This window comes from Eschrichtius robustus, chromosome 2, assembly GCF_028021215.1.
Source record: "Eschrichtius robustus isolate mEscRob2 chromosome 2, mEscRob2.pri, whole genome shotgun sequence".
Taxonomy (NCBI): Eukaryota; Metazoa; Chordata; class Mammalia; order Artiodactyla; family Eschrichtiidae; genus Eschrichtius; species Eschrichtius robustus.
The window spans coordinates 167214230-167227258 of NC_090825.1; the positions used below are offsets into that span (position 1 = coordinate 167214230).

A 13029-nucleotide genomic window follows, 5' to 3' on the forward strand; every position below is an offset into this window, starting at 1 on the left:
TAAAAAGCAAACAAACGCAGAGCCTGATCCTAGGGGGCATCAGGATTATTTTCTTGCTGGTCTGGAGAGAACTTCTTACACTGCTGCAGCTAGCGTCACAGGCTTTGCAATGAGAAAGGTCCCCACTGGGCCACTTTCTCACCAGAGCCCCTGACAATGAGTTCATTCCCCTCCCTGTGCCTTCAGTTTCCTCATCGGTACAACGAACGGGGACCATGATGATACCTTTGGAGGTGGTTGGATGTCTGAAGGGATGTTACCCAGAATGCACTTGCTTATCAGCACACCAGGGGAGCTCCATCCCCACCAGCAACAGATCCTTCTCCCACCCTCACTGGGCATCTCAGAGGCTATACCTTACATCCCCCTCCTTGCACTGTGGGCAGCCGAGGACCAGCGCCACACATCAATGGTTCATCCATCCTTGAGCTGGCCGAGAACTCATCCACCCCCCTATCCATCCCCAGGGTCGCCCCCTGGGTGCTCCTTCCTAGCAAATGCTCCATTGTCATAAGACTTTCTTCCTCTGTCCCTTGAAATGGAGATGAGACAGACATTATAATTCTGGAGGGGGGACAGCAGAAGGTGGGAGCTGAGAGTATGAACTCTGGAGCTCAAGGTCCTGGGTTCAAATCCCATCTCAGACAGCTACCCTTGCAGGCTCAGTGGTTCTCGCCCAGAGCTGTGGCCGTATGTGCTGACCCCACACACACACAGAGGGGCACCCTTCCTGGGGCAGCCGGACATGCCAAGACACACCCTCTGTCCCCGGCCATCCTGTGCACCTGCCGGAACCCATAGGCAGATAGGCTGTCCCTCTCCTGGGACCATCAAGGTCAGCACGGGGCTCCGGGAGGACCCAGAGGCTGCAGGGAGGTGGCGAGAACGCTAACCCCTGTGCCCCCCCCCCCCGCCCCCATCCCCAGACCCCTGAAGCCTTGCAGGTGGGAGAAGAGGCAACCGGAGCTGTAAGCAAAGGCTGAGTGTGTTTTGCTCATGTCTGATGACTGTGTGTTCCCCGGGGAGGGACCTGAAACGCACAGGGTTCTGGGCCACGTGGGGACAAATGGTGAGTGACTGAGCTCCCATCAGGCACCAGACACTCCGCACGTTTATTTCTTAAATTCAGCCAGGAAACAAAACCTCAGTGCTTAGAAAGGCCCATGCAAAACAGCATGGGGTCACCTGCTACTGGCCTTGCTGTTCTAGGTGCGGGACGGTGCTGCCGGAAGGAGGGACAGAGGGGCAGTTTGGGTGGGGTTCCCCAACGATGGGTGTCCGGGATGGGCCATCGACGAAGCTGATGGGGATGTCCGAGCCATCCTGGCAGGGTTGTCTCGGGATGTCACCAACCCAGGGTCCAAGCTGTCACTAGCAAGGCTAGCGGGACATTCAACAGGCTGGAACGCCTGAGGCCCAAGAGGCCATCTCAGATGCCACCCCTGGCCTGGAGGCTTCCCCCAACCCCACTGCTGCCACTCCCATGTGTCCCTCCAGCAGCCACACCAGGTAGGATCCCCAAGAGGCCTCTGCCAGGGTGAGCCTCTGAGCAGTGGGCCACCCAGAGCCATCTTCAGGGCCCCTCCAGCAGAAGCTCCGTGCAGACGCCTGAACAGGGACGTCTGGGCAGGGGCAACACCCAAGTGGTCACAGTCAGTTCCACAAGTTTCTGGGGTATCAGGAAGGGCAGGCAAGGCAAGGGAGACCCACCAGGGACAGGAAGTGCAAAAGGCAATTGGCCCAGCCGGGGAGAGACTTCCCGCTGACCTGCATCCCTGGCCAAGGTCCCCCTGCCCCCGGGCTGGCCAGGCGGACCACCCCCGGCTCCTCAGTTCAGCGAGGAGAGTGGAGGGACTGCCTGGAGCTCACGCAGGGCTACAACGTCCTGGAATCCAGCAGCCTAGGGAGATCTGGGCTGGGTGGGCCTTGTTAAGGCACAGCTGAGAGGGAGGTGGAGAGGCCCCACTCGGGTTTACCACCCAGTGGGGAGGACCCGCGGAGGCCCCCAGGGCAGCTGGGCCTCCGCACAGACCCCAGCTCCCAGGAAATGTCTGTTCTACTTTCGGCAGGAAGAGGGCAGGGGATGAGAGATGGAGGAGAGAGGTGAGGGCAGTCAGTGACAGCAGGGAAGCCGAGAAGCAGGGAGCAGAGACAGACACACACACAGACACAGGAGTGGAGGACAGGCAGGGGGCAACCAGACGGGGAGAGGAGGAGGGTGAAGGCGGGAAATACAGGCTCCTCCCGGGATCCAGTTTCTCTGCCCCCAGGACAGGGCAGGGCTGTCTGGCTCAAGGCCCCCTCGCTTGCTGGGCCTGGTGCAAAGTCTCTGGTGGGCAGAGGAAGAGTGTCAGAGGGAGAAGGCGCCCGAACAGATGCGTGTGTAGACACCCTGATCCAGAGGCAGGTAGTGGCCCTGCTTCAGGTCCAGGAAGAAGAGCCGGTCTGAGGTCTGGCATGGGTCGAAGCCCTCGTGCTGCAGCCTCGTCTTCTGAATCTTGAAGGTGCCTGTGGGGATGGGGGTGGAAGTGGGGGTGGGGTGGGGACTCGGCAGGGAGATTCCAGGAATCCCCCCCCTCAACTCGCCATCCTGTCCTGCACCTCCAGGCCTCTGAAGAGGCCTCTGCTAGGAACATTCTTCCCCATTTTGCCTGCCTGACTCCCCCCTGGCAGTTGGATCTCAGCTTCATGCCCTCTCCTCCAGGGAGGCCTCCCAGAGGCAGGCCACCCTCATCATGGCCTGAAACTCTGTGTACCCCCTGCCTGGTCACGTGCCGACCCCCCACAAGACCAAGAAGGTGACAGGGCTGGGTCTGTCACACAGCAGGTCAGGGGTCAGCAACTTATAGGCCCACGGCCCACCCCACGGGCCAGATTCGGCCCACCATACGAGGAAGCCACGCCCATTCACGTACACACTGTTTACTATTGCTTTTGCCCTACAGCTGCAGAGCTGAATTATTGCTGCAGAGGCTGTGGCCCGCAACTGAAAATATTTACTATCTGGGACTTTAAGGAAAAGTTTGCACTCCCTGCTGTAGACTATTAAAGAAGGGTTTTGTGAAAGACAGGGTTAGGGTTGGTAGAAAAAAATGGAGGGAGAATCCCTGTGTGCTCTAGAGTTGGGAAGGTTTTTTTTCTTTTCAAATGAAACTTCAAAAGCACAAACCTGTGTGCATTGGTGGCAGAGCGGTGAGCATAGCTGCCTTCCAAAAGCACAAACCACAAAATTGAAAAAGCAGAGGTGGTAGTGGTGGTGGTGTTTAAGTTTGTATCAAAATTAGAGGCTTCTTTTCAATAAAGGGCACCATGGACAGAGTCAACAGATTCCAAAACAGAAGAGATTTAGAAGGTCTGAAACCGCTAAGGAATTAACATCTAGACTATGATGGGAAATTCCCGTAAATCACAAAGAAAGATGAGGCAATACAAAGACGGGTCAAAGATACGAAGAAGGGTGATTTACAGCAGAGGAAACCTCAGAGGTGTGAGATGATTTGCTCAAACTTCCTAGTCATCAGACAAAATGCTGAATATGAAGAAATGCACCAAATACTGCAGGATGCCCAGTGGGAGTGGGAGTGAGAAATGGAAAGAAATAAGTATGTAAATAAAACAAGAAAAGGGCTTAGCCCACAGTGCTGGCTGGCCATGAACCATTATGTCGGACCTGGCACAGGGACTGAACCAGGACAAATAAGTAAATGACTGAGGAACTAACAGACAGATGGATACACGGAGAGACAGGGGGCCGCACCTGTGGTGTCCACCTGGGGCAGGAGGCGCAGGAAGATGGGCCGTGCGTAGGGCGCCAGCACCTTCTGCAGCTCCTGGTACAGGGCATTGGGGCTCAGCTGGCCGTGGGGGTCCGCAATGGCCGCCATGCCTGCTTTGCCCTCCACGCCTGGAGACAGAGGTTTGGCTGAGACCACCACCCTTCCCCCCTCCATGGGACCAGATCCACCCTCCAACGGTGGCCCCTGGCTTCTGATCTCCAGTCCCTTCCACCTGGAATAATGCTCGCCAAAGCAGCAAACATTTTATGGAGCTCCTGCTGCACTCCTTGTAGCCCTGAGCCACAGCTGATTTCATGAGCCCATTTTCTGGATGAGGAAACTGAGGCTCAACATCAGGCATGAGGAGAGATTCCAGATCCAGGCCGCCACCCTGTCGGGTGCAGTTGTCCAGGTAGTGCACTGCTTTAGCTCCTGCCTACAAGGGTACCTGTACCTCCAAGCTCCTCCTGGCTGGGCTCCTCTGGGGCTGCTCCCAGGACCCTAGAACCACCCCCAGAGCCCCCAGCTTGCCTGGCACGGCCACCCCGTACACGGCCACATCTGTCTGGCCCAGCAGGCGACTCAGCACGCCCTCCACCTCAGTGGTGGAGACGTTCTCCCCACGCCAGCGGAAGGTGTCCCCGCTGCGGTCCCGGAAGTACATATAGCCCAGCTCATCCATCACCAGCACGTCACCTGGCAGAGAGGAGAGGGGGAGGTAAGACGGCGACCTGCCATCCCTGCAGCCAGCCCCCAGGGTCTGCACACCTGAGAGGTAGGCGCTGTCACCCTTGCAGAAGACGCTGTGGGCGATCTTCCTGCTCGTGGCACTCTCGCTGATGTAGCCATCGAAGCGACGCAGCGGGTCCTGCTGGTTGATCTGGCCCACGAGGAGGCCGGGCTCCCCTGGGGAGGAGGCAGCGCTCAGGCTGTGCTGGGTGGGCAGGAGGTGGGGGGCCCCGGCTCCCCGGGGGACTGGGCGGGACCCTGCTCACCGGCCTGGCATGGGATGCAGAGGCCCTGGGCATCCCGCAGTAGTTCCATGGTGTCCTCATTGACCTTCACCAGGCGGATGGGGTACACATTGGGCAGGATGCGGCTGTTGAAGCCACAGGAGCCGACCTGGGATGCGGCCAGCCGAGTCAACGAGGAGCCCCAGGGTGACACGGTGTCCTCCCCCCCCCACACACACCTTGCCTCTCCTGCCCCAGGGCCTGGAATTAGCACTCCTAGTGTCACCCAACTCTGTGACCTTGGTTGATCTGAAAGAGGGGGGTATTAAGTGCAGCATCCTGCCAGGAATCATGCCCCCTCTCCCACCTTCCCAGCCTCCCTTGCAGTCCTGTGAGGAGACCTGCCAGCTGGCCGCCACTTCCTGGTCCTTAAAACTTTCCAGGCTGGCAGGAAGTGGATGCCCAAAGTGATCCTGAAGCCACGTAGGGACACTGGCAGAGCTTCTGCCCGCTGCCCACTGCATGTCACCCTGCCTGGCTCAGTTCTATGAGCAGAAAGGCCTGTCTAATGGGTTTCTGCCACTGCACACGGTTGGGTATGTTTGTTACAGCGGCAACCTCTGCTGGTACGGCCAGAGTGTGCTCTGGGGCTGTCCATTCAACAGATGTGCGTGGTGGGGACTGTGCCTTGTCCTCAAGTGCTGGGGACCCAGCAGCGAGAGACAGAAAGAACCCCTACCCCCTAGGGCGCTTTATTATTCTTCTCATTCTCTGTTCCTGACTTTGGATGGGAAGGGCTTGATAAGGGAGAAGGAGGGTCCTGAGAGGGCAGAATGGAGATAATAATTGTTAATCATAAAAGCATCTGTTTGCAGAGTGCCTGCTGCACGGGGAAGGGGTGCTGTGCTCAGCTCATGATGTTGGGTGATTAGAACAAACCTAGTAAGCTGTTAACCCCATTTACAGATAAGGAAACGAAGACCCAAGGAGTCTGAGTGACTTGCCCAGTAGGAGGAGATCAGCACCCCATTCCTGGCCCTGGATCCCCCAGAGCCCTGCTCTCCCCTGCCACCTCCACTGCTACAAATTGAGGCTCAGAAAGGCTGAGGCGCTTGCCCAGGGCAACACAGTCACGCTGTGAACTTGAACTCAGGGGCGACAGTCACATGACTGGGTAAGCCAGAAGAAAGCAGCCGAGTGCCCTGGCCGAGCTGCCCACCACAATCCAGGCTGTTCTTTGGGGACACGGGGCCGGCGAGGCATAGGTAGCAGCGATCCCTGAACCCCCAGACCTGCCCGGGCCGCCCCGCCCGCGCCCACCTTCCCGTCCATGTTGGCGATGCTGCAGTTGCACTCGGTGGCTCCGTAGAACTCGCCGACCTGGCGCACGCGGAAGCGCTCCGTGAACTCCTCCCAGATGGCTGGCCGCAGCCCGTTGCCCACCGCCAGGCGCACGCGGTGCCGCCCTTCCGCCTCGCTCACCGGCTGTTTCAGCAGGTAGCGGCAGATCTCCCCGATGTACTGGACCACCTAGGTGGGTGGGAAGCGAGCAGTGGGCGCCTGCGCTGGAGCAGAGAGGAGCCGGCTGGGGGCGGAGGCTGCCGCGGGCCAGAGACCCCCAGACCCAGCGACCTCCCCCACTCCAACCTGGGCGCTAGCAACAAAACAGTCTTAAAGATGATAATGGCAAGGAAACAGACCAGGCCTATCCATTCCCTCAATCCCCAACGCGCCTTCCATCTGAGTGGATGCATCGCGTCCCCCATGCCCCTCCAGCGGTCCCTCTATCCCTTCCGCTGCTTTCTGGGGACACCACGTGTGGTGCACGCAGGCAGGAAGGTGAGCCGTGGCGTTGACACTCCACAGGGCAACCCTCAGCCCAGAGGCGACGTGCTCTACACTGTCCCCCAGAGCCCCAACCGTCCGAGCTCAGGGTGCCCACAGTCCTGATCCTGGGGTGGGACCACTCTCAGGTGCATGCTCTTCGCTGCCTCCCTGAAGTCACAGCAGGGACCCAGCCCCAGCTGCCCATGGAGTCACCTACTCACTGCCCACCCCCCGCACCGCCCCCAGGGCTCCTTCTCTCCCTGTCTTGTGGTGCCACTCCCTGGGGTCAAGTCCCAGATACCCCAGGTGCCCTTGTGTCCTCATCTCCAGGATGGCTTCTTAATGATACCCTCCCCATTTTACAGATGGAGAAACTGAGGTTCACAGACAGTAAGTAACCACCAAGGCTGATAATGTGGTAAAATTTGATATGTATCTGGGCATCCTGGCTCCAGAGTCTCAATGAAGCAGTTACATGTTCAGAATTAACCACCATGGCAATCAGTACAGCTTCAAAGTACTCACTAGATGAAGTACAAAATTCGACCCGTGATCAATTCCATCTGGCCCTGCCGCCCTCAGTGCCCCCTCTCCTTCTAACTCCTATGCTCACTCGGCTCTGCCACGTGGGTCTCCACCTCAGGGCCTTTGCACATACTGTGTCCTCTGCCTAGAACACTCTTCCCCCAGATGCACCTGGGTCCTCAGGTCTAGGCTCAAATGTCACCGTGACTGAGAGGTATTCCTTGAGCAGGACTTGATAAGTATCTGATAAATACAAGCGCACTGAGCACTCACTACCAGCCAAGCAGAGAGCTCATCTGTTTAATCTTCCTGAGACTCCATGTTGGAGAGGAAGGCACTGAGACCCAGAGAGGGGACACAGGTGGCCCAAGATCACCAGCTGCTGACCAGGAAGCAAGCCCTGGGCAAGGCAAGATCAGAGACCATGATGGTTTCTCTCTCTCTGCCCCCAGGCTCCCTCATGTGCTTTGGGTGTGGCCCAGCCCACCCCATCTCCAGGACAGAACAAGTCATACAGCCTGGCCCATCAGTCCAGTCCATCCCCAGACACTGATTGGTTCAAGGATAAGCATGTGACCACAGCTAAGCCAATGAGAATCAGCCCTGAGACTTTTAATGGACTGGTGGGAAGACAGGCTCTTTCTCAACTAGAACTGCAGGGAACACTCCTGGAGAAGCAGGGGTGGGGAGGAAGCCACCCACTAAAGAAAGAAGAAAACAAGAGGAAGAGGAAAACAAGAAATAGAGAGAGAGAGGCCCTCCTTGATCAAGGTGTGCCTGAAGCTTTCCACCATGTGGCCTCCTCGGTTCCATAAGCTAATAAATCCCTTTCCTCAAGAAAGCCAGAATTTAGGTTAGGGCTGGGTTTAGGGTTTTGGTTTTACCTGTCAACTGACAAAGTCCTGCCTAAATACATAGCTGCCCTCCTCCAGACCATCACAGGTAGATGCAGCCACACTCTGAGCAGCTCTCAGCTGTCCTCTTCAGAAACCACGCTGGGGAAGGGACAACACAGCCACAGTTGAGGCAGCTGAAGGTTTCAATGACCCTGTGGCCCTGAGGCCACATCTACATACTGAGAGCCAAACAGCTGATCTTTACTCTGGCCTGGGCCCTCGGACAGACCCAGGGCTGAAGGGAAGACAACTCAGGTCAGCTCAGAGAGGCAGACACCAGGTGCCCCAGCCGAGACCTCCAGCCTGCAGGGCAGCACCTGGACAGACACTGGCAGTTAACTGTCAACCTGGGACCCCCACTACAACTCCCGAGTCAGGGTGACCTCGTACACCAAATGTACACACCCAAGTGGGTATGGGGAGACACAGGAACTATACACCCATGGATGGATGATGGGTTGACTTACCTATCGCCTGCCCATCTGCTTTATGCGCTAAGAAAGGCGAGTGCTAGATTACAGCCTGCCGCCTCCCAAGAGGATGGCTGGGCAGTTGATCTGGGCCACGCCCACTGCTGCAAATAAAACAGCCACGCAGTTTCCGCCATCCTACAGCCAGCCACGAGATGGGATTTCTAAACCCAAACGCATGCTCTTAAGTCCTTTTGGCATCCTTGTTACACTTGACCTTTGAGGATTCCATCCTCTACTCCTTAAAGAGCCCCTCAGTGCCTTCTCTTGGTCACAGAAATACCCCTTCAAGGAAACAGAATGGAGTTTCAGGGGCCCGGAGACAGTGAACAAAGCCCGATGCAACGCAGCGTGTCAAAGACAAAGAGAGGGACCGCCAGACACCACAGGCCTCCCGGTGGAGGGCATGACACCACCCACAGGGAACCCTTGCCAAAAAAGTAGAACTGGAAGCGATCAAATATCTAGATCAGTGGTTCTCAACCACAGTCAAGACACCTGACAATGTCTGGACAAGTCTTTAATTATCACAGTTGGGAGGTGGGGTGCTAGTGGCGTCCAGTGATTTTAGGCCAGAAATGCTGTTAAATAACCTACAGTGCACAGGACAGCCCTCACCACAGAGAATGATGCAGCCTCAAATATCCACACTGCTGTGGTTGAGAGATGCTGTGCTTCCACTACGGAGAACAGTATAGAGATTCCTCAAAAAACTAAAACTAGAGTTACCATATGATCCTGCACTCCAACTCCTGGGCATATATCTGGACAAAACTCTAACTTGAAAAGATACGTGCACCCCAATGTTCATTGCAGCACTATTTACAGTAGCCAAAACATGGAAGCAACCTAAATGTCCACTGATGGATGAATGGGTAAAGAAGATGTGGTACATATATATATATACAATGGAATATTACTCAGCCATAAAAAAGAACGAAATAATGCCATTTACAGCAACATGGACTGACCTAGAGACTATCATATAACATGAAGTAAGTCAAACAGAGAAAGACAAATAGCATATGATATCACTTCTATGTGGAATCTTTAAAAATGATAGAAATGAACTTGTTTATGAAACAGAAATAGACTCACAGACATAGAAAACAAACTTAAGGTTACCAAAGGGGATGGGTGGGACAGATAAATTAGGAGTCTGGGATTAACATATACACACTACTATATATAAAATAGATAAACAACAGGACCTACTGTATAGCACAGGGAACTATATTCAATATCTTGTAATAATCTATAATGGAAAATGGAAAATAATCTGAAAAAGAATATATATATATATATAATGTTTATATATATAACTGAATCACTTTGCTGTATACCTGAAACTAACACAACATTGTATAAATTAACTATATGTCAATTTTGAAAAGTAGTTAAAAAAACAAAAAAAACAAAAAAAACACGCTATGCTTGACCCTACTCCCAGGGTACAGGAAGTGGCCAGGGAGAGAGAAGCATGTCAAAGGACCTCCCAGCAATACCCAGACTGGGAAAACACTACAGGCCAAACTTCATTTCTTCAGTAAATAAATTACAAGGAGGGGTGGGAGGAGAATGAGGGAGAGACAAGGGGCACCTACAGATGAAAGGATTCTTATAAGAAACATCAACTAGTTGCAATGTGTGGGTCTTACCTAAAAACTGATTTTTTAAAAAAATACAGAAACAAAAAAACCCCATATTTTGACATGGTAAAACACTGGGGATCAGGCCATTGTCCGGATTCCTGATAACTGAGAAATCACTGGCACTTTCTGGCTGTGATAATGATACTGAGGTTATGTGTTCGTGGGGGTTTTTTCCTTCTTTTTTACTCTTTCTTTTATTGGGGTAAAATACACACAATATAAAATTTACCATCTTAGCCATTTCTTTTCCATCTTAGCCATTTTTAAGTGTACAGTTCAGTGTATTAAATACATTCACATTGTTGAGCAGCCAACACCACTATCCATCCCCATAAATTCTTTTTTTTTTTTTTTTTTTTTTTTGGCCACACCACTTGATTTCTGAGATTTTAGTTCCCTGACCAGGGATAGAACCCGGTCCCTCAGCAGTGAGAGTGCCGGGTCCTAACCACTGGACTGCCAGGGAATTCCCCCCCCAAAAATATTTTTACCTTGTAAATCTGAAACTCTATACCCAGTAAACACTAACTCCCCATTCCCCCCTCCCCTGGCCTTGGCAACTACCATCCTACTTTCTATGATTTTAGCTACTGTGAGTACCTAATATAAGTGGAATCATGCAGTATTTGTCTTTTTGTGATTGGCTTATTTCATTCAGCATAATGTCCTCGACGTTCATCCATGTTGTAGCCTGTGTCAGAACTTCCTTCCTTTTTAAGGCTGAATAATATTCCACTGTAGGGATGAACCACATTTTGCTTATCCATTCATTCTGCTGATGGACACTTGGATTGCTTCCACGTTTTATTTATTGTGAATAATCTGCTACGAACATGGGTGTACAAATATCTCTTTGAGACACTGCTTTCAAATCTTTTGTTTCATTTTTTTTTAATTAATTAATTTATTTATTTTTGGCTGCATTGGGTGTTCGTTGCTGTGTGTGGGCTTTCTCTAGTTGCGGCGAGCCGGAGCTACTCTTTGTTGCAGTGCATGGGCTCCTCATTGCGGTGTCTTCTCTTGTTGTGGAGCATGGGCCCTAGGCGTGCGGGCTTCAGTAGTTGTGGCATGAGGGTTCACTAGCTGTGGCTCCCGGGCTCTAGAGTGCAGGCTCAGTAGTTGTGGTGCACGGGCTTAGTTGCTCCGTGGCACGTGGCATCTTCCCGGACCAGGGATCGAACCCGAGTGCCCTGCATTGGCAGGCGGATTCTTAACCACTGCGCCACCAGGGAAGTCCCAAATCTTTTGTTTTAAAAACAGCCCTCACCAGACACAAAAGGCCACACAGAGATCCCATTTATAAGAAATGTTCAGAACAGGCAAACCCATAGAGACAGAAAGCAGATTCATGGTTGTGCCAGGGGCTGGGGGAAGAGGAATGGGGAATGACTGCCAGTGGGGACAGCATGTCCTTTTGGGGGTGATGGAAATGTTCTGGAACTACATAGAGGCGGTGACTGTACAACACCGTAAGTGGACTAAGTGCCACTGAAGTGTCCACTTTAAAATAGCTAATCTTGGGGACTTCCCTGGCGATCCAGTGGTTAAGACTCCGCCCTTCCACTGCAGGAGGCACGGGTTCCATCCCCGGTTGGGGAACTAAGATCCCGCATGCCGTGAGGCGTGGCCAAAAAATAAATAAATAAATAAATAAAACTAAAAAGTTCAAAAATTGAAAAAAAAAAAAAAAAAAGCTAACGTGAATTTCACCTCAATTGAAAAAAAAGAAGACCAATCCTCATCTTTCAGGTTTTACTGACATATCTATGCAGGAAACACGCTGCTATCTGGGGCTGCTTCACAACAACCCAGAAGGAGGGATGTGCTGGGGGCGTGGAGGGGGCAGGATAGGGTATCTGATGTCCTTTGGAGCCGAGTGATGGATAGCTGGGAATCCCCTAAACTTTTCTGTCCACATTTATGTATATTTGCAACTCTCAATAGTTAATAAATGGACTGTCTTCTATTTTCAAGATTCAGATTAGCAGTTTTCCCCAGACCACCCCCCACCACCCCAAGCAGAACATAAAATCCTCAAAAGCACAGCAGGGCAGAGTCATCGCCCCGAGGGATCCCCCAGGATGCCCAGCCCAGAGCCCCCACCCTGGCCAGCTGTGTGATCTGGGCAAGTGGCTGAACGTCTCTGGGTCCCACCTCTTCAAGGTTCAGCACCTGCCAATTTGCCAGTCCCTGGACACACCCCCTTCTCTCCCCTCCTCACTCCTTCTTCCACCTGGAGGAAGGTACTAGGCACCTGTATTTCCACCCCCATCATAGCACTGAAATCCTTGGCCTGCTCTCCTCTCACTGTGGAGGGGAGAGGAGAGGAAGGGACTTGTCTTAACCCCTACCTGCTCTGCAGGATAGTGGATGCCCTCCACCTCTGCTTCATGCTTATCCCACCGGGAAGCCCTGGGCTTTGTGGCCTTAACCAGCCCAGCGAGGTGACTGCACCCATTTCCCTGCAGCCACCAGCAGGGAAGACCTTCGGGGCACAGGGAGTAGGGAAGGCAGCATCTTAAGGATCTCAGGCAGTCTGTGTCCAATCCCAGCTGCATTAAAAGCCTCAGTTTCTCCACTTGCAAAATGGGTATGAGGCCTTTGCCCGCTCCCAAGCAGCTATGAGGTTCCAATGAGTTTACATGTTCAAGGTTTAGCCTCGGGCTGGGCCTTGAACGAAGCACTGACTGCCCCCTCCCAGCCCCACCGAGTCCCTGGGAGGCAGCCATTCAGAGCCATATACTTGGAAGGGTGGGAGGAGGGCTGGAGGTGCGAGAGGGGGCGGGGCCTGACCGTGCAGTTGTACTTGATGCAGTCATCCCAGAAGCGGCTGGCTGAAAACTTCTTGCGGAGGACCACGGTCAGCCCGTAGATGAGACACTGACCCACGCCAATGATGTTCCCTGCAGAGAGTGGGCTCGATGAGGGGT

At 53.5% G+C, this 13029-nt stretch overlaps 1 protein-coding gene across 3 annotated transcripts in view; it reads right to left on the reverse strand.

Moving 5' to 3' along the window:
- Nucleotides 1–941: 941 nt before the first annotated feature.
- The window catches only part of SLC27A1 (solute carrier family 27 member 1), a 29352-nt gene continuing 17264 nt past the window's right edge, over nt 942–13029 (reverse strand). The window contains exons 6-12 of one of the 3 annotated variants that reach the window (XM_068536761.1): nt 12893–13002; nt 6050–6259; nt 4772–4898; nt 4566–4682; nt 4308–4472; nt 3758–3904; nt 942–2508 (exon numbers count right to left, since the gene is read on the reverse strand). In XM_068536761.1, coding sequence (XP_068392862.1) covers nt 2351–2508; nt 3758–3904; nt 4308–4472; nt 4566–4682; nt 4772–4898; nt 6050–6259; nt 12893–13002 — 1034 coding nt within the window. In that variant the 3' untranslated portion in view covers nt 942–2350. Of the gene's footprint in view, nt 2509–3757; nt 3905–4307; nt 4683–4771; nt 4899–6049; nt 6260–12892; nt 13003–13029 lie in introns of all 3 variants that reach the window. The other 2 variants (XM_068536760.1, XM_068536759.1) reach the window with 2 other exon arrangements.